Below are 19,402 nucleotides of genomic sequence, written 5' to 3'. Positions count from 1 at the left end.
GCCAGGCTGACATTTTGGATTCGCGAGCGCTTTCATTCGCTCTTCAGCTTTGACTTCTCGACCTCCTCCTTCACCACCAGCGGCGCGCATTGCGACTCGAGGTCAGATACCGTGGACTTCGGCGGTGGCGGTCACGTTTTCGCCATCTGGCCCTTAACACCCACCTCTACTCTATTCGCCAACCACGGAAGCGCTAGAACATTGCCAGACATCGACTCGCTCGACCCAGATCCAAAGACAGCGGTGCGTGCGGGCGTGAGCGCGACTTCCTGCAGCCGCCTCCCAATTGGGCGGACCGCCAGAGCTGCACTGCGCGAGTGGACCACCGAACCAGTTCTTTGTGCTCGCCCGGGCCCTAACACCTCTCGTGCCTCAACGTTCCCTAAGCACCTTACACCTTACCAACTGAACGTTTATTCTCCGACTTCGAGGTTCACGACAACCCCGCGCCGCACCACACTTGGAGTGCGGATCCAAAGGCTATCCTGACCACGCTCGTACCGCAAGGTGTTGTTGGGCGGCGCACTTCGCTTTGCACCGGGTGGACAGCTTCAACGACTTGTTCTTTTCCACAGGAACCGCGACCTCTCTTTTCGACTGCTAGAAGGCTGCCACCATCTTCCACGTTGTCCCTACCTCACTCAGCACATTCTCAAGGCTGCGTGGGCTGCACGAGGGATCAGCATGGCTTCAACACATCAGAACCCAAACGCACATCATCACGCACAGCATCACCAAGGCCTCCCTTCCATCAGCAGCTTGACTCATGGCTTGCCGCCACCCTCTCAGCAGCGTTCGCCGGACCAGCAGTCTATCACGGATTCGACAAGAGACTCGGGCACTTGGCCGCAACCTCAGAGCAAGCGTAAGTTCATCTATTTCTTTCTACTTGGCGCGTGCGCGACGGCAGGCAGGCAGGCGGGGCGGTGGTATGGCATGGATGGTGTCTGTTTGGGCAGATGTTCTTTGTTTCGGTGAACGCACATACTTGCTCGCAGCTGCGAAGAGTCAGTACGAGTTCAAAATGGTGGACTACGAATAACGACAGCATGCTTGAGCTGGGCGTTGCCTTTGAGCCATCGCAATGATCGTCCCGGCACTGTCGTAGCAACAAGGCCGCTAACAAACATGTACAGATACCTCAGTGAATAGTGGCCTGCACGTGTCAACATTGCTCAATCCGGACGAATCACCTAATCGAAACTCAATCCCAAGCACACCGCTGTCCGCGCGGATGCCAAGTTCTGCGCAGTCCGGCCATAACACACTACCCTCAATCAACCAGGGATTCCAGGAACCTGGCAACCGCGACAGTCATGCATCGATGGACTCAAGACGGAGCAGTGTGGATAGCCGCATGCATCAAGGCTTCAATAGCCTTTATATCAACAACCCCACATCACCATACGAAAGCGCAAACACCTCACAGGTATCGCTAGCAGCAAGCCTCCGTCGACCCAATGGAGGGCCAATGTCGCCGCTCGGCTCGCGGTCGAGCATACGGCCGCCGGGGCCTCGCGTTGCGCCTCCTATCATGCCCATTGGACGAACTCCGGGTCAACCTGATCCCACAGCAGCGAAACCTACACAAGGTTACGCCTGGGCTTTTCCAGACACCGTGCCGGAAGAGCAACGAGGCTCAGAGAGTGATGAGTCCAGCTTGAACGACAGAGTTTCGCGGACCAATAGCTTCGCTACTTCGGTGCGCAGTAGTATTTTCTCGAACGATTCGCAATTGCCCACGGGACAGAGGCGGTTCGATGATGGTATGTTCCCTCTTCGACATGGCTACAATTGCCGTGCTAACACCCTCCAGAACATGCGACGACACATCACCACACAATGCAGCACCGAGCGGTACAGAATCTGCAGAACGAGAACCTGCAAGGCTCAGCTGTTGGCAACTACAGTCGGACGCCAGAGCTTCGCGTCAGCCACAAGCTTGCAGAGCGGAAGCGTCGAAGTGAAATGAAAGACCTGTTTGAAGATCTGAACAAGGCTGTTCCGTCGAATGGTGGCACCAAAGCGAGCAAATGGGAGATCTTGACGAAGGGTGAGCTTTTTTTCACCGTACACCAATCGATCTTTCTGACCACTGTACTAGCCATCGACTACATCCGCAGCTCTCAGCAGCTCGAGCACCGCCTTCAGCAAGAAGTCAGTCGCCTGCAACGCGAGATCGACTACAACCACGAAGCCCAGAAGGAAAACGATATGCTGAAAACGGAGGTGCAAGTCATGCACCAGCATCTCCGGCGCTTAGACCCCAACAACACTCACGTCTACGGTCAGTTCACAAATCAGCTCAACCAGGCCCAGGCGCAACAGTCGTCTCAGCAAAACGGCGCTTCTGGCATCTCGCTGCCTCCAATCAATCCTCCCGGCCCTGCGAATGGGCCACATCCTCCGTATGGAACTTCCGGGCATGGAGCGATGCAGGGAGTCGAGTACGGTTACGGCACGAGATGAGGCTGTTTAGAAGCTGCATCGTCCAGTTTCGTCGCTTGGTCTGTTTACATTGAAAGCAAGATGCCTACTTCGAGGGATGGACATCCGCATCAGCCGACTCGCACTTCCACCGCGATCGACCTGTCGCAATCGTAGATTGCCAAATTTCAAGACACAGCGCAAGAGGCAGGTCAGGCGATTGCCTGCCTAGCAACCTTCTTGCGCGTCCGCCTTCGCTTCAGCAATGAGCTACGAAAAGAAATTACCTTCGAACCATATATGACATGGCAAATGCCGCCGCCATGGAGAGCGAGTCACGACGTCGCAGGCAGCGCGCAGTTGAGGAGTGATAAGGGAGCAGGGATAGTCACGGGCGGTTTGGCGTTCACATGTGCCTATGTTACTTGCGGGAAAGGGTGGATAATGGGACGGGACTACTTCGCATGAGGATTGGGAGCGCTGTCACTAGTGGGTGGATGAAACTGGTTTGGGCTGTGTATTATACAGTTGCTTGTGCAGAGGATATTAGAAGTGATTAAAGAGCTTCTCTAGTCTTGTGTCTGATCTGGTGGATTCCGAGAGTTTACATACGGCGTAGTATGGGAGAGCTTTCCCAGTCTGGCCCAGCACCCGATGAGGAAGGAGCAACTTAAGCTTGACTTTCAAACTGTCTCGCGTGGTCAACTTCACGAAGCTATAAAGCCATTCACGAGCTATACAATACTCCCCCACATCAACTTGGGAAAAGCACATTGGTGTCTCGATGACCAGCAACCGCCACGTCCAATTCAACTGAACCATAGAATATCATCTCATCTCGACCTACCTTATTGAGGTCTCAAGTCAAAATGCCAGTCATAGAAGCAAATTCCATCTCAATCAACTACCTCCTCTCAGGCTCCTCCGACGGCGACCTAATCGTCCTCATCAACGGCCTCGCAGATGACCTCACAACCTGGGATGCCCAAGTCCCCGCCCTGCTGAAGGCTGGCTACCAAGTCCTCCGCTACGACAACAGAGGCATAGGCAAAACCTCCCGACCCTCAGGCCCCTACACTGCGGAGCTCCTAGCTGATGACTTACACGCGCTCCTCAAACACCCAGACCTCAATGTCTCGAAGTTTCATCTTCTAGGCGTGAGTATGGGCGGCATGATCGCGCAGTCCTACGCGCTCAAGTACCCCAACGGCTCACGGGAAGCCGACGGATTGGAGATGCGGTCGCTATCGCTCTGCTGCACGTACGCCCAACCGACGCCCTTTTGCTCGCGGATGTTTGCGCTTTGGGCGGACATGGCGAGGAGGATGTCCGTGCAGGATGTTATGCGGGATGTTACGCTCTGGGCGTTCACAGTTCCGTTTTTCCGAAATCGGACGGAGGAGATGGAGGAGGTGGAGGAGGCGATGAGGGGGTTGGAGATGGGGACGGAGGAGTATTTGAGTCAGTTGAATGTTATCCAGAAGTTTGATTCTATGGGGGCGTTGGAGAGTTTGAGGATGCAGGGGCAGGGGTTGGGAGGGTTGGAGGGGAGGAATGTGTTGGTGCTGGCGGGAAAAACAGACATTCTCATCCCGGTTGTGCTGAGTAGGGAGTTGGCGGAGAAGGTTGAGGGGGCGGAGTGGGCGACTGTGAAGGGGGGGCATGCTTGTCTTGTAAGTCGAAATTATTTTTCTTATTTGAGAAGATACACGGATGAAGTGAGACATGCTGACGACGGGTGTAATGCAGTGGGAGTTTCCAGACGACTTCAACAAGGCCATCATAAATTTCCTCGACCAACATAGGATATCAAAATCATGAGAAGAACCCGCTTCGAGAAGCACGACTCAATGCTGCAATCAACCACTCATCCTATAAACAAGCAGCGCCTCGCTCACGCACTCTTATTAGGATAACCCTCCTTATCAACCGGATTCGCGGGCCCCCCTCTCTGCCCCAACACTCCACCCACATCCACCTCCTTCTTCTCCTCCTGCTTCATCTTCTCCCTCGCCGGCGCCTGCTCCGCCTTCTTGCGGTCCAGATCCGTCTCGAGCCCTGGCTCCCCACCACCAGCTCCCGACTGCTTATCTACGGCTTCTGCGACTCGTCCCTCGCCGTAGCCGGCCATTTGTTCGGCATTGACGTCCGCACTCTTGCCTTGCTCTTGATCGGTGAGTTGGCTCGTGTCTTCGGAAGCGCCTTTGCCGCGCACGCCGCGGGCCATGGAGGTGGGGGTTGCTTCGTCTATCGTGGTTGTTTGTTTGGAGGGGATGCGTTGGTCGCTGGTGGGGTTAGCACGTATCTCACAAATTTAAAGAGAAAGGGTCACGAACACATGTGGTGCATTGCTGTTGGCTTGTGCCTGTGAAGTTGCCTTTTCTGCGGGTTCTTTCGAGGCTGGGTTGCCTGCTGTGTTGTATGCTATGTCTTGGGAGGGTTGGGAGGGCTCGTTGGGGTTGACGGCGGCCATGCTTGCGATACCTGTGTCCGGGTTTGATTGAGGTGTCTTCGGTTACGTTGTTGAAGTTGTGGTATAGATCGACTTAGATTTCTGGTGAGGTTCCTTTTTTCATGTGAATGAAATGTTGTCTATGACCCGCGAAGGAAGCTCCATCGCTCCTGCCCCTCCAAAAAATCACATTCACCTGCCGCTATCAACGTCATCGCGGGTCATCAGGTGAAGAAGCGGGCCAGAACAAAACATGGAAACATGAACTCAAGCTCTGCCTTTGTCGAGATCGGTTTGACTTTTGTTTACATCTCAAACCTTCCAACAAATCTACCATAAACGAAACGCAACCATGGCCGCCAGCATGACACGCAAGGAGATCCTTGGGAAGGTCTATAAGATGATCCCTCCCATGCTAGAGAAGTTCCACAAAGGTACTGTAGATACCTAGAATGTCAAGCCATTGGCTCTTCTAACAGCCATGTCCAGGTCAACTAGGAAGAGTAGCCGTGATCGGCGGCAGCGAGGACTACACCGGAGCACCATACTTCTCAGCAATGGCCTCTGCGAAGCTCGGCTGCGACATGTCACATGTCATCTGCGAGCCAGGCGCTGGAGCTGTGATCAAGACGTATTCGCCCAACCTTATGGTGCACCCATACATGCGGCAGGAGAAGAACCTCGCAAAGGGCGAGACGGTCGACAGCATCAGCGAGAACGTCATTGGTATGCTTGACAGGCTGCACGTTGTGGTGATCGGACCAGGTTTGGGCCGCGACCCAGCTATGCAGGAGACATGCGCGAGAGTTATCGCTGAGGCGAGGAAGAAGAACATCAGCTTTGTGCTGGACGCGGATGGACTGTACCTGGCGCAGACACGACCAGAGCTTGTCAAAGGCTACAAGGAGTGCATCCTCACGCCCAACGTCGTGGAGTTCGGACGGTTAGCCAAGAGCCAGAACATCGATGTTGAGAAGGGCGACGCATCGAAGCTATGCGAGCAGCTGGCGACAGCGCTCGGCGGCGTTACGATCATCCAGAAGGGCAGCGTGGACTACATCTCCAACGGCACGCACACCATGACCTCGGAAGGCGAGGGAGGTATGAAGCGATCAGGTGGACAGGGCGACACTCTCACTGGCTCTCTGGCAACGCTTCTGGCTTACAGAAAAGCGTACCTGGAGAAGATCTGGGATCATGAGAACGACATGAGCCCTGATGAGCTTCTTGCTCTGTGTGCGTACGGTGGCTCCGCCATCACGCGAGAGTGCTCGAGGCTGGCGTTCAAGGAGAAGGGTCGAAGTCTGCAGGCTGCTGATCTGACGGAGCATGTGCACACTGCGTTCTTGGACATTGTTGGGGAGAAGCCCACGGATGGGAGCAAGCTCTGAGCGACTGTACAAAACGGCGAGTTGAGCATTTGCAGGCGTTTCGAACCATACCAGCCTTGACAGAGTAATGAGCGACAGGATGGTATAGTTGTACAATACGGAACAAAAAGCATCTTCTAGTATGGTACAAAGACGTGGCATCACAAGGGGCCCTGTGAGATTGCATGATTTGGGCACCGCGAGTGAGACCAGTACAGTGCCCGCAGGTTGATTTTGGGACACCTTATGCTCACGGAGCCGGTTTTCCGTTCTCGATTCACACAGAACCATCTCGCTCATGTGGTTCAGATGACATTTCCAGATCTGCTCGATCCGAATCCGTGCCCGAGACAATTTCAACAAGAGCACTTGAAGAGACATTGGCAAGGTGAGACGCGGACCAACGATTGAAACCATCGAGACAATGTTCAGACGACATGCGAGGATACATATGGCGGATGTTTGCTTGTATCCTGCAGGTAGGTCAATACGCATTCTTTCCGTAGTCCATACGCATCATCACCACAGTCTATTACTTTACGATGGGAATCTGGATTCCCGTGACCGACCCCTTTGCGATCGCCGGCTTCGCTATGGTCTGTCTTCTTGTTATCATTCTTATACTGCTACTTACCGTTGTTCAACGGAGATCTGCGCAGGAGGTGTGGGACTCTGTTGAAGGTAGACAGAGGAGCAATGCGCTGGACGAGAGGACTGGAGGGCATCATGCTACTGGGGAGCAGCAAGTCAGCAGCGACGATCTTACCATCGAGAACCATCAGGCCGCCGCCGCTGCCACCACAGCTGCCAACGAACACGCAACTCACGACAATCAGGTCGCTGAAGACAACTACGCTTCCGAAGTCACAACCGACACAGACCGCCTCATTCCTCCGTCGAGGCCCGAGAGCAGTCACTCAAACGGCTCCACGGCGCCTTCCAACCACAAGAACAAGCGGCCTGCTGTGAGAATCAGTCGTTTTGTCGAGGTGTTTGGCCATCATTCTCCGAAGCAGCCGGACAACGATCAGACACCAAAGCGCATCGACTTCCAGGCTGTGCCGCAAGGTCGGATGAGCTTGAATGAGCATCGGAATAAGGAGATGTGGCTTGATTGATTGCAGGCGGAGAGCCACGTAGGGGTGGAACACCATGTGTGGAGTATGAGCAATACCGTAAGTGTATCAAAGTTGCTTTAAGAAGTGCTATGAACTGACCGCAGCCTTCCCAGCTACCTGAAATAAAGGAGTAATCTGGCCCGCCCTCAGCTCCTCCGCCACCTGCGAGCTGACGGTATGCCACCGCTGGAGCGTGTCAGCTTCCGCATCAAAAGCATAGAGCGGCCGGTTCCGCATCTTGACGCTTTCGGGATCAATCTCTTTGCCTTCATTCGCGAGTTTCAAAGCACTGTGCCATCGATCCCGGAGATCTTCGCCGTTGGTCTGAGACTGCCTTGTTCGGGCAAAGCGGAGCTTTTCGTACGTTCGGGTCTGGGAGGAGAGGTCAGCATTTGCTTTCGACAGCGCTGGATCGCTAGGATGCTTACCGCGAGCGGTATATCGTTCTTGCCGGCGAATTTAAGACAGATCGCCAACACCGCCGCGCTCTCCGTCGCTTGCGATGCGCCTTGCGCGCTGGTCGGGAGGTGAGGGTGACAGCTATCTCCTAGCAAAACAATCTTATGGCTCTTGCTGACCCATGTAGGCAGCGGGTCCCGATAGCAGATCTTCCAGTCCAGGACTTTGTCAGAAGGCGTTTTCTTGATCGCCGCCACCATGTGCGGATCCAACCCTTCGATACACCTCCACACCTCCTCCAAATCACCCTCCTGGAACCACGACTCCGTAATCTCCATATCCTTCTCATGGCTCAGTTTTCTCGTCAAGATCCAGTTAAACTCCTCACCACCACGCAGCGTGTTCTGCACCACATGCGTATCATCCCCAATCCAGATATTCACACAATCATGGTCCGCCAAGTCCCTACACGCCGGATCCTCCTTCAAATGCAAACCCGGAAAATACGCCCGAAAACACGAATACCCACTACTCCTCGGATGGTCCTTGAACCCCAACACCAACTCCCTTGCCTTACTCTTAATCCCATCCGCCCCGACCACCACATCCGCCTCCACCACCTCCCCGTCCTTCAACCGCACACTCGGCCCTTCCTCATCAAACCCCACCACCTCCCGCCCCATCTGGATCTCGATCCCCGCGTCCCGCACCGCCTGTAGGAAGACCTCGTGGTAGTCCCCGCGGTGCCCGATGTAGCCCGCCATATCCATCAGCGGCTGCTGGGCCAGCACTTTCCCGTCCGACCACCGCCGGATCTGCATGTCCGGCGCTTGGTTGCCGATTTCCGTCAGGCGGTCGTAGAGGCGCTGGCCGCCCCAGCGGCGGAGGAGTTTGAGCGCGTTTTCGCCGAGCCCGAGGGAGTCGCCGAGGCGTTTGAAGCGGGGGAGTTTTTCGTAGACGGAGACATTGAAGTTTTGGTGGTGGAGGGCGAGGGCGGTTGCGCAGCCGCCTAGGCCGGCGCCGATGACGATGACTGGGAGGGTGGTTAGAGGTGGTTCGTTGGAGGTGGGGTGGAGGGCGGAAGGGTACCTTTGAGTGGGGTGTCGTCTTGAGTCTCCGCCATGGTGTGTTATTTTGCTGGAGTTTTGGTATGTGGTGATACCGTCGACGATGTACGAGAGCTACTATTGTACTTATCTTACGGCGGATTTAGGACTGCAGCTGTCCCTCGGATACATGTAGTTGGTCGTCTGCATGACTTATGTGCTTCCGTCTCGAACGTCTCGTCCAGCGGCAATTGCCCGCATCCTCAACTGCCGAACACACCAAAACACGTCGTCGGCGCGAACGGATATTGTTGTCCAGCTTGCTCCATACCGCTCCAGAATCCAGCCTCCACGCTCCACGATCCACATGGAGGTGGGGCGAGTGGGTCGAGTGAGGGTTATCTGGCATATTGGAGATCGCAATTGCCGTGTTCCTGGCCACGAGGGCGAGGCGAGCATGGGGATAAAAACGTGGCAATGCATCTCTGACATGGTACTTCATATGTACTTCAGATCTCTACACGCGATGGCTGCATTGAAGATGCTGCACTAGTACATTTACCTTTAATCCAAAACATCAACCACACTAGATCAACATCGGGAGTCAAACGAACCAAAGAAATAAATCAACAAAAGTAACACTCTCACCAACTTACCTTGACTGACAATGAGCGGCAAACCCGACCTCGACATCGCTCCCCAACCCACCCCCCTCTTATCAGAGAGATGGTCCGGCGTGCCCTCTCGACTCACCTCAGAAGCCTCCACAGCCCGCACCCGCCTATATAGCAACAAGACCTTACCGCACAGCGCTCCCCGCCAACGCCCCGCGCGTCTCCCACCAGGCCTCTCGGAATCCGACTTCTCCACCGCAGTCAAGGACCTCCGACAAAGCATCGGTGCCGAGAACGTCGTGATCAACGACCAGCCGTTGAAGGATGGATGGTACCTCGAGCACCCGAACACGCATGATGCGTTCCATGTCGTTGAGCAGGAGGAACTCGTCTGCAGCGCGGTAGTCTACCCTGGATCGACGGAGGAAGTGCAGAAAGTCGTGCGCTGGGCGAACAAGCACCTTATCCCCATCTACCCCATCTCCATCGGCCGGAACGTTGGGTACGGCGGTGCTGCGCCTCGAGTCCCTGGTGGCGTGGTGCTGGATCTCGGGAAGCGGATGCACAGCATCTTGAATGTCGACGGAGAGAACGCCAGCTGCATGGTCGAGCCGGGTGTGACCTACTTCAAACTCTACGAAGAGATTCAGAACCGCGGACTTCCACTCTGGATCGACTGTCCAGACCTCGGAGGCGGCAGCGTGTTGGGTAACGCCATCGACCGCGGTGTCGGATACACACCCGCTGGAGACCACTTTGCGAACCACTGCGGGATGGAAATCGTACTACCCAACGGCGAATTGCTACGCACGGGCATGGGTGCCATCCCAGGCCCGGACGGCACGGACAGTCCAGTCTGGCAATCGTTCCAAAACTCCTTCGGCCCGAAAATCGACGGCGTCTTCTCGCAGAGCAACTTCGGCATCGTGACGAAGATGGGGTTTTGGCTGCTGCATGAGATGCCGCATCGATCGTACTGCTTCACGTTTGCGCAGGACGAGGATTTCCCGCGGATCGTGGAGGCGATACGGCCTTTGGCGCAGAAGGGGGTTTTGGGGAATATTCCGCAGTTGAGGCATGTGGTGCAGGAGTTGAATGTGACGGGGAGGAGAAAGTCGACGTTTCATGATGGGGAGGGTCCGATGACGAGGGAGGAGATCCGGAGAGCGGCGAAGGAGTTGCCGTTGGGTGATTGCAGCTGGGTGTTTTACGGGACGCAGTATGGCGATGCCCAGTCCGTGGAGCGACAGTTGGGTGTTGTCAAGGCGGCCTTCTCCGATATCGAAGGCACGAAGTTCTGGCTCCCGGAAGACGTACCGCAGGACCACTACCTCCACTCGCGCGTCCAAGTCAACAGCGGCGTCCCCATCCTCCGCGAGCTCGACTGGCTCAACTGGCTCCCCAACGCCGGCCACCTCTTCTTCTCCCCCATCACACCCACACGCGGCAAAGACGCGCAGAAGATCCACGACATGATCGTCGCGGGGCACAAGAAATACGGCTTCGACGTCTTCCCCACCCTCTGCATCGCCGGGCGCGAGATGCACTACATCGCCAACGTCATCTTCGACCGCGCCGACGCGGACCAGAAGCGCCGCGCTGTTGCTCTACTGCGCGAGCTGGTGGACGACTGTGCGAAGGAGGGTTTTGGAGAGTACCGCACGCATTTGCTGTTTCAGGACCAGGTGGCCAGGACATATGGGTGGGGAGACCAGGCGTTGATGCGGTTTAATGAGACGATTAAAGATGCGTTGGATCCGAATGGGATATTGGCGCCGGGGAGGTGTGGGATCTGGCCGAAGCGGTTTCGGGGGAGGGGGTGGGAGTTGGGGCTGGAGGACGTTGATATGAAGGTTATTGGGCCGAAGTTGTAGGTGTGGTTGATGTCGTTGAATCAAGTTCTTTCAGCGGTCATTGTCGTAATCGTCGGCCTGTTGTTCGAGCTGATGATATCGTCCCGTGTTGATCGGACAGGCTGTAGACGGGACGGTAAGGGTGACTTTGACTGGTGCCGTCCCCTTCCATTCCCATCGATGGATGGTCTCTTACTCATGGACGCGGTCTATCAGGCCTCCAAGTCCACGCTGCACCCAGCTTCTCCTCACAAGGGCCATCAGGAGGTTTATCTCGACCGGACAACACCGGGGTTAAGGGGGGTAAGTCCGACAGGGCTCGATCCTTTAGCTGCACCATTGCGTCTTTCTGCTCTGCGCCTTTCCTCATTCTTGCAAGCCGTCGGTGTCTTCAGCGTGAGTCACCAGCTTTCGACCCATCGGCGGCCTTCCAGTCCTTCGGTTCGACGTCGGCCGTCCAGGATCTCTGCTCGCGGCGCTGTAGCTAGACCTGGCTTGATCGACATTGGGTTTCGCTGAAGGGTCCGAAGGGAGGGGACACTTCTTTGCGATACGAAGAGGAACTCTCTTCATTTACAAGACGCTCGGCGGCAGCACCGAGTCTTCTAACGACTTCATTGCTGCGAAAGATCGAGACTTCAGCCCCAGCTTGCTCAATCAGCTGCACCTTACTCAGCGACCTACATCATCCCGTCTGGAGTAGAGGGGAACAACCACTTTCACTCTACTGCGACTCTGTGCGGTAAAAAGTTGAATCAAGAGGTCCAGGACTACCGCCCACGCGACCAGATGGCCTCCCAAAACGGGCCCACACCGCCCTCATCCACCTCCTCCAACGGCGCATCCCCAGACACCCACCAGTTCCGCATAGTAAGGAAGCGCAACCGAGTCCCTCTCTCCTGCGCACCCTGCAGACATCGCAAGCTCAAATGCAATCGAGGTCATCCCTGTGACAACTGCTCCAAGCGCGGCGACACGGCCTCCTGCAGCTATGCTACCCAAGGGAACCGGAAGAAAGGCGCCAATGGCCCCACAGGAACGCCAGACGATATGCAGAATCGCATTGACCGGCTGGAGGGGCTGGTGCTCTCATTGATGGGCAGCGGGTCGCAGCAGGGTGCGCCGGCGGCGGCGCAGGCGGCGATAAGCGCGAGTAGGAGTAATAGTTTGAGTACGGGCTCGGATTTAAGATTGGATGTGGAGGGCAGCGATATGATTCGAGAAGAGGGCGGTGAAGGGGAGGGTGAGGATAGCGAGGTGGATCAGGTGTCGAGGGGAATTGGGATCATGAAGGTGGATAATGGCAGAGCGGTCTTTGCGTCGGACGCACATTGGTATGCTATCCTGGGCGAGCTGACGGAGGTCAAGAAGTATTTCGAGGAGCATAAGAAAGACTACAAGGCGCATATGGAGAAGGTGCAGGCTGCGAAAGCGAACGAAAGTCCGGGTACAGCTTTTCTACTGCAAGGACCAGCGGCGAAAGACCAGGCTGAGTTGCTGGCTGCGTTTCCATCGAAAGCGGATGCGGATCGCTTGATCGCGCGGTACTTTAACGCCTACGATCCATCTGTCCACATAATCCATGGCCCTTCCTTCCAAAAGCAATACGACCGGCATTGGCTGAATCCAAGCGACTCGAGCGTGGTGTGGATCGGGATGTGCTTCGCGATGATGACTCTGGCGCTGCAGTCGTACCATAGAGCGGGCGATGAGCCGCCAGAGTATCGCGGAAAGGCGATGGACCTCTCGCATGAGTTTAGGCGCTTGACAGCGCAGTGTCTGTTGCTAGCGGACATCACGCAACCGATTGCGCAGATTCTGGAGACACTGGTTTTGCACGTACAAGCAGAATATGGACGAAGCAGAGATGCGGAGCCTGGCGTTCTGTTGATGGTGAGCTTGTGCGTGCGGTTAGCGATGCGGATGGGCTACCACCGCGATCCAGCGCCTCATCCATCCATCACACCGTTCCAAGGCGAGATCAGACGGCGAGTATGGTGCTTTGTGCGCCAATGCGACCTCCTCATCTCTTTCCAATTCGGCCTCCCGGCCATGATCCGAACAGAATACATCGACACCGAAGCTCCTCGCAACCTTTACGATGACGAATTACACGAAGATATGAAAGCGCTGCCAACCTCCCGACCAACCTTCGAAGCGACACCGATGAGCTACATGATAGCGAAATCGAAGATGACCTTCCTGTTCGGCCGAGTAGTCGAGCGGGTGGCCTCCATCACCAACCCGCCTTCTTACGACGAAACGATGAAATTCGACCAAGACCTCCGTGAAGCCCGCTCCACCCACCCTCCGTTGCTGAAGATGCGCTCGTTCCAGGAATCAGCGCGCGATCCAGCGAACTTGATAATGCAGCGCCTCGGACTGGAAATGGTCTACCTCCGCTCCCTCTTCGTCCTGCACCGCCGCTTCATCGCCCGAGGCCGCGAGAACCCTCGCTACGCCTATTCACGAAGAACGTGTATCGATGCTTCAATGGAGCTACTTGCGCATCAAGCCACGTTACATCAAGAAAGCCGACCGGGCGGACGGCTGCGGAGCGTGAAATGGTACATCTCCTCCTTGACGACCCACGACTTCTTGCTTGCAGCCATGTTGGTATGTCTCGACCTTTACCACTCCGCTGAAGCCGAACGACGCAACCGCGGCACGACCTCCCCTGCTTCCCCCACGGAGCTGTACAAAGAAGACCGCCGGGAAGAAATGCTCGCAGCAGTCGAACACTGCATCGGCATCTGGGAAGAAGTGCGCGAGCAGAGCATGGAAGCCTACAAAGCCTCCGTGGCTCTCCGAGTAATGTTCGACAAGCTGAAAGCGCATCAAGCACAGCAAGCCGCTTTGCAGGGGCAGCAGATGCAAGGTCAAACGCAAAACCAAAGTCAAGGGCAAGCTCCCTACCCGCCTACAGGCGTGGCGAGGGATCTGGGCTTCGGCGCCTTCCCGAACGGCAACCCTGCCCTGCTCAACCCGGATGATTTGCCGCCTGAGCAATCGGCGGCGATGACGTTGGGCATGCTGTCGACGGGCGGGATGGGCCAGTTCGCTGGTTTGCAAGGCGAGATGGCGCGGGTGGATAATACGGCTGAGAAGCAACAGCAGCAACAGCAACAGCAGAGCTACCCAGCAAGCATGGCCGGTCTCCTGAACGAACCCTTCGGCGGGACCGAGCGCACAGGTCTCACGCCCGGCTTTTCGGGAGCGGATGGCGGACAAGGGATGGTCGGCGCTGCGAGTCCGTTTAGCCAGTTATTCGGGCAGAGCGGGGGAGGTGCGGGCATGGAGGGGGTGATGGGGGATATTGACTGGGGCGCGTGGGACAACTACATCGCGAACAACTCGGCCTTGGATCCGGCGGGGAATATGAATTTGTGGCCGATGAATTTGGATCTGGATTCTGTGGGTGCGGTGGGTGGGATGGGGACGGGGGATCAGGGGCAGCAGGGCGCGAATGGAGCGCCGGGACAGGGGGCGGGGAATTCGTTTATGGGTGGTGGGGGTGGTGGGATGATGTGATGATGGGTGTGGCGTCCGAACATGGGACTGGGAAAAGGCTATGGATGCACAGCCAGGCTCAGGTAGATTTTGGGTTGTATGTGTACATAGGTATGAGCGAATGAGCAACGTCCACTCCGAGAATGTTGTGCATGTGTAAATTCTCACACGACCGGCTTCCCGGAACCCTCTCGGTGCCGAGCCATTTCGAGCAAGAAACAGCTGCAGCTACGGAGGTACTGCTCGCGAACCCTGCTGCTCGCGTGTGATCTTGGTCGGCTGCGTATAGCCTACCTCTTAAATCCCCCCTCTCCAAGCAATCCTGCTCGAGACGGTGTGCGGGCTTGGCTATCATCTGCATCCATCGCCCGAGCAGATTATATCAACCGCAGCTAGCGCTGCCGCGCGCTGAGTGAGCAAGACGCGGCGGAAGGGCGATTTTGGCGGAGAGGTGCACAGGTGGGGAGTAATGCACAGTCAGTGCTTAAGTTAGCGATTGCAAAGCTTTGGTCGTTATTAAGATGGTGGTGTGCTCCTGCTTGCGTTGGGAGTTGTGTTGTTTCTGACTTTGTCCCTTCGGTTGGTCGACCTCGCTCGTTATCGCTGCTGCTATCATCACGTGCACGGGCTGTCCGCATCGAGGGAAATAGAGAAGCAGCTAGATAGCCGCAAGGATCCGGCGGCGGAGAAGAAATCAGGAACGGGCGGGCAGTCGCGCAAATCAAGCACTGCTGCTGCCGGCGATTGCAGGGCGGTGACGGCGGGTTAAAGTTTGTTGGTGGGGCTCTTGCTCTGGCTGACTTCAAACACTGCTGGCCAACTCGCCTGCTCTGCTCTTCATTCTCTGCCGTTTCGCCGTGTCGAGCAGCGTCTTGCCATTGATCAATTGACACAGCAAGACAGCTTCTCGCGAAGCGACCGGCAAGATGGGGTCGTCAATGAAGGACATCCTCAACAAGCTGCACATGCCCGGCAGCGGCAAGAACTCGCCACAGCAGAGCGATACCGAGTCTGGCAGCACACGCCCAACTCGCAAGGAGAGCTCTGCACCCCATGAGAACCAGACCACGAGCCCGCACTCGTCCATGTCGGAGCCGCCTGGGGACAAGCCGCGCCATTCCATGACTGGTCTATCAGCGCTCTCCCATCGTTCGAAGCGGCAAAGCTTAGATATGAAATCCCCCGCAGGCGGCGGCCACCGGGCGTCCAAGGATGGCGGCCATAGAACGGCCACACCCATTGGCCTGCTGCGGCGGAAGATGCGGTCCAACTCGGATTCCTCCCACTCCTCGACCGAGGACTTGCCGCTCAACAGAGAAGGCGAGGCCATGAGCAAGAACCAGCAGCGCAAGCACGATCGCATGGCGGAGAAGGAGAAGCATCGGAAAGAAGCCGAGGAGAGGCGGGAAGCGGACCGCAAGCGCAAGGAGGAGATGGAGAGGAAGGCGCTGGAGAACGAGACCGAGGAGCAGAAGGCCAAATATGGGGTTCTGCCGATCAACAACTACGCCGGCGAGGCGAAGAACCTCCAGGGCCACTTCGACGTCAGGACTCTGAAGCCGGAGCAGGTGGGCCAGGAAGTCGTGTTCCGCGCTCGCCTGCACAACCTCCGCAAGCTCAGTGCTCATCTCATGTTCATTGAGCTGAGGCAGCAGACGGCGACGATTCAGGGTATACTGCACGAGCGTGGGGATGTGTCTGAGCACTTCCTCTACTGGGCTGAGCACTTGCACGTCGAGACGGTCGTGCGGGTCAGAGGTAAGGTGCAGGAGCCCAAGGCGAAGCAGGGCGAGATCATCGGTGTCTCTATCCACCACGTCGAGATCCAAATCTCGGAGATGCACGTTGAGGCTGTGCCGAACGAGCCGCTGCCGTTCACCGTCCACGAGGCTGAGGTCACGAAGGAGGAGACGGAGAAGGAGGGCGATACCCGCCATCGTGTCTCAGATCGAGCTCGCTGGAACAACAGGATCATTGACCTTCGCGCGACAGGCTCGCAGAGTGTCTTCCGTATCCAGTCTGGCATCTGCCAGATTTTCCGCTCCCACCTCGATTCGCTCGGCTTCACGGAGATTCATACGCCTAAGCTCCAAGGTGCGGCGTCGGAGTCTGGTGCCAGTGTGTTTAAGGTCGACTACTTCGGCCGACCAGCCTTCCTGGCACAATCGCCTCAGCTTGGCAAGCAGATGTGTATCGCCGCAGATATGCGCAGGGTGTTTGAGATTGGCCCGGTGTTCCGTGCTGAGAACAGCAATACTCACAGGCATTTGACGGAGTTCACGGGTCTGGATCTGGAGATGGCTATCGACGAGCACTACCACGAAGTCCTTCGAACACTCGACAGCACCTTCAAGGCAATCTTCAAAGGCATCTACGAGAATTACAGGCATGAGGTGGACATTGTGAAAGAGCAGTGGCCATCTGAGGATCTCTTGTGGCTCGACGAGACGCTTGTCCTTCCCTTCGCGGAGGGCATCAGGCTGCTCAATGAGTCTGGCTGGAGAGACGAGAACGGTAAAGAGCTGCCAGAGGACGAAGACCTGGGCACAAGAGATGAAATCCAGCTTGGTCGCGTGATCAGGGAGAAGTACAAGACCGACTACTACGTCCTCGACAAGTTCCCAGCCTCCGCGCGCCCCTTCTACGCCATGCCCGATCCGTACAACTCCAAGGTCACCAACTCCTTCGATATCTTCCTGCGTGGACAAGAGATTCTGTCTGGAGGGCAGCGTATCCACGACGCAAACATGTTGACTGCCAAGATGGAGGCGTTGAAGATGGACCCGAAGAGCATGGAAGAGTACATGAGTGGTTTCGAGTGGGGCTGTCCTCCACACGGAGGTGGTGGTATCGGTATGGAGCGCATTTTGATGCTGTTGCTCAAGCTCGGCGACATCAGGAACGCTTCGCTGTTCCCACGAGATCCGCGCTCGCTGCCATACACACCACCTGTCAAGCAGCTCAGGCATCCCGAGGCCAGCACGCTGCACCCGCCGTGGTCTGGTCAAGATCGTGTTATGGCTCAGATGGAATTCCAGCCGTTGGAGAAGCTCATTGCGAACTACGGCGATGCGTCGAATACCTCCTGGCTCGAGCCGAAGTTCGAGATCTGGCGAGATGCCAATACTGGTGCCGCTGTCGGTTTCGTGCCTCACGAAGGCTTCGCCATCACCATTGGCGACCCGCTGTGCCATCCAGGTCAGTATGCGAAGACGATCGCAGGCTACCTCCGCTACATCAAGAAGGAACGCCACATCAAACCGCTTTGGCTGCTGTGCGGCCACCAGATGGAGGACATTCTCGCGACCAAGTTCGACTGGCGCACCTTCTCCCCCGCCGCCGAACAGCGCCTTGATCCCGGCAACAACCCGGCCATCAAGGACGCAGACATCCAGCGCAAAATCCGCCACGCCGAGAAGGAGGGTGTCAAGATCCACGACATCCCGATGGGCACGCCGGTGCCGAAGGACGTCCGCGAGAAGATCGACGCTCGTGTGCAAGACTGGCTGGCCGGGCGCAAGGGCAAGCAGGTCCATCTCACAGACGTGCACCCGTGGCAGGACGTCGCGCATCGCACGTACCACTACACCACGACGCCCGACCTGCAGATCCAGGGCTTGGTCATCATGGCGCAGCTCTCACCCGACCACGGCTGGCAGGTGAAGTTCGCGCTCGACTTCCCCGGCGCGCCATCCGGTGCCATTGAGGCGGTGGTCATGCACGCGCTCAAAGCTGCTGCCGCGACGGGCGCCACGAGCGTGACGTTCGGTGGTGGTGCGGCGAGCAAGCTGACGCCGGGCAAGAACCTGAAGGGCGCGAGGTTTAAAGTGTTGAGCAAGGCGTACCATGCGATTGCGACGGAGTTGAAGTTGACGAATAAGACGGAGTTCCGGACGAAGTTGGGCGCGCAGGAGGATCCGGTGTTTAGTGAGTTTTACCCTACTTCATCTTATCTCGACACTGGGTGGTATGCTGACCTGATGTGTTACAGTCGCCTACCCACCCCACGGTCTCGGCCCAGCGGGTGCAAGGGCCATCATCTCCTTCTTCGAGGACGACGACGAGGGCGGCAAGGTTTAGAAGGCCGAGTCTGCAAAGTCGCCGTCGCCGAAGAAGAGTGCTACGTTCATGGAGAGGATGGGGACGTGGAAGGATAGTTTTCTGGAGAAGGAGAGGGGGAAGGATGAGAGTGGTCTGAATGGGTTGACGAGGGCGAGGATGGGGGAGTCGTCGAGCAGTAGTGGGGATACCTCGATTCCGTGATGGATATGTGAACGGAGGGGTTGGGATGAAGAGCTTGTACAGGGCATGGCGATGGATGACAGCACGTATGTGTTTAGCCTGGTCGATATGAGATAGACAGTTCATCTCTTTGGTCTGAATATGCCGAACCAACCCAACTACCGCGTCTGCTCGCTCTTCATAATAAGTCTTTGGAAGGTGAAGCCAAAAGTGAAGTCGAACGTTGCCCGGGACGACTAGCGCCAAACACGGCAGTCGCGGAAAGCTCACGCGCGACCTCAGCCGAGACCTTGAACGACATCTCGAGTCTCTTTCGTCCTGCATGGCTCCCGCGACATTGCAGTCTTCGCTTGCTTCCTCGCTGTCGGCGC

The 19,402-nt window shown here is 56.7% G+C and overlaps 9 protein-coding genes across 9 annotated transcripts; 7 read left to right on the top strand and 2 right to left on the bottom strand.

Annotated features, from left to right (window-relative positions):
- Window positions 1-1,534: 1,534 nt before the first annotated feature.
- Window positions 1,535-2,469, top strand: LTR77_001459 (uncharacterized protein; the record flags this gene model as incomplete). Its single annotated transcript, XM_064798721.1, has 3 exons — window positions 1,535-1,766; window positions 1,817-2,053; window positions 2,105-2,469. 3 exons carry the CDS (start codon window positions 1,535-1,537, stop codon window positions 2,467-2,469), a joined length of 834 nt encoding a protein of 277 aa, XP_064663048.1.
- Window positions 2,470-3,296: 827 nt separating this feature from the next.
- Window positions 3,297-4,248, top strand: LTR77_001458 (uncharacterized protein; the record flags this gene model as incomplete). Its single annotated transcript, XM_064798720.1, has 2 exons — window positions 3,297-4,100; window positions 4,177-4,248. The coding sequence occupies 2 exons, from the start codon at window positions 3,297-3,299 to the stop codon at window positions 4,246-4,248; spliced, it is 876 nt and encodes a 291-aa protein (XP_064663047.1).
- Window positions 4,249-4,321: 73 nt separating this feature from the next.
- LTR77_001457 (uncharacterized protein) lies at window positions 4,322-4,900 on the bottom strand (the record flags this gene model as incomplete). The annotated part of the gene is made up of 2 exons (XM_064798719.1): window positions 4,322-4,712; window positions 4,764-4,900. 2 exons carry the CDS (start codon window positions 4,898-4,900, stop codon window positions 4,322-4,324), a joined length of 528 nt encoding a protein of 175 aa, XP_064663046.1.
- A 331-nt stretch (window positions 4,901-5,231) lies between these two features.
- LTR77_001456 (uncharacterized protein) lies at window positions 5,232-6,270 on the top strand (the record flags this gene model as incomplete). The annotated part of the gene is made up of 2 exons (XM_064798718.1): window positions 5,232-5,313; window positions 5,369-6,270. 2 exons carry the CDS (start codon window positions 5,232-5,234, stop codon window positions 6,268-6,270), a joined length of 984 nt encoding a protein of 327 aa, XP_064663045.1.
- A 521-nt stretch (window positions 6,271-6,791) lies between these two features.
- LTR77_001455 (uncharacterized protein) lies at window positions 6,792-7,367 on the top strand (the record flags this gene model as incomplete). The annotated part of the gene is made up of 1 exon (XM_064798717.1): window positions 6,792-7,367. One exon carries the CDS (start codon window positions 6,792-6,794, stop codon window positions 7,365-7,367), a length of 576 nt encoding a protein of 191 aa, XP_064663044.1.
- An 87-nt stretch (window positions 7,368-7,454) lies between these two features.
- Window positions 7,455-8,889, bottom strand: LTR77_001454 (uncharacterized protein; the record flags this gene model as incomplete). The annotated part of the gene is made up of 3 exons (XM_064798716.1): window positions 7,455-7,739; window positions 7,796-8,799; window positions 8,856-8,889. 3 exons carry the CDS (start codon window positions 8,887-8,889, stop codon window positions 7,455-7,457), a joined length of 1,323 nt encoding a protein of 440 aa, XP_064663043.1.
- A 590-nt stretch (window positions 8,890-9,479) lies between these two features.
- On the top strand, window positions 9,480-11,300 carry LTR77_001453 (uncharacterized protein; the record flags this gene model as incomplete). Its single annotated transcript, XM_064798715.1, has 1 exon — window positions 9,480-11,300. The coding sequence occupies one exon, from the start codon at window positions 9,480-9,482 to the stop codon at window positions 11,298-11,300; it is 1,821 nt and encodes a 606-aa protein (XP_064663042.1).
- A 768-nt stretch (window positions 11,301-12,068) lies between these two features.
- Window positions 12,069-14,810, top strand: LTR77_001452 (uncharacterized protein; the record flags this gene model as incomplete). Its single annotated transcript, XM_064798714.1, has 1 exon — window positions 12,069-14,810. One exon carries the CDS (start codon window positions 12,069-12,071, stop codon window positions 14,808-14,810), a length of 2,742 nt encoding a protein of 913 aa, XP_064663041.1.
- A 905-nt stretch (window positions 14,811-15,715) lies between these two features.
- DPS1 (aspartate--tRNA ligase dps1) lies at window positions 15,716-18,869 on the top strand (the record flags this gene model as incomplete). The annotated part of the gene is made up of 2 exons (XM_064798713.1): window positions 15,716-18,716; window positions 18,781-18,869. The coding sequence occupies 2 exons, from the start codon at window positions 15,716-15,718 to the stop codon at window positions 18,867-18,869; spliced, it is 3,090 nt and encodes a 1,029-aa protein (XP_064663040.1).
- Window positions 18,870-19,402: the final 533 nt, after the last annotated feature.

This window comes from Saxophila tyrrhenica, assembly GCF_035928015.1.
Source record: "Saxophila tyrrhenica strain CCFEE 5935 chromosome Unknown scaffold_2, whole genome shotgun sequence".
NCBI classification, from domain to species: Eukaryota; Fungi; Ascomycota; class Dothideomycetes; order Mycosphaerellales; family Extremaceae; genus Saxophila; species Saxophila tyrrhenica.
This window is presented reverse-complemented; position numbering and strand designations above follow the sequence as displayed.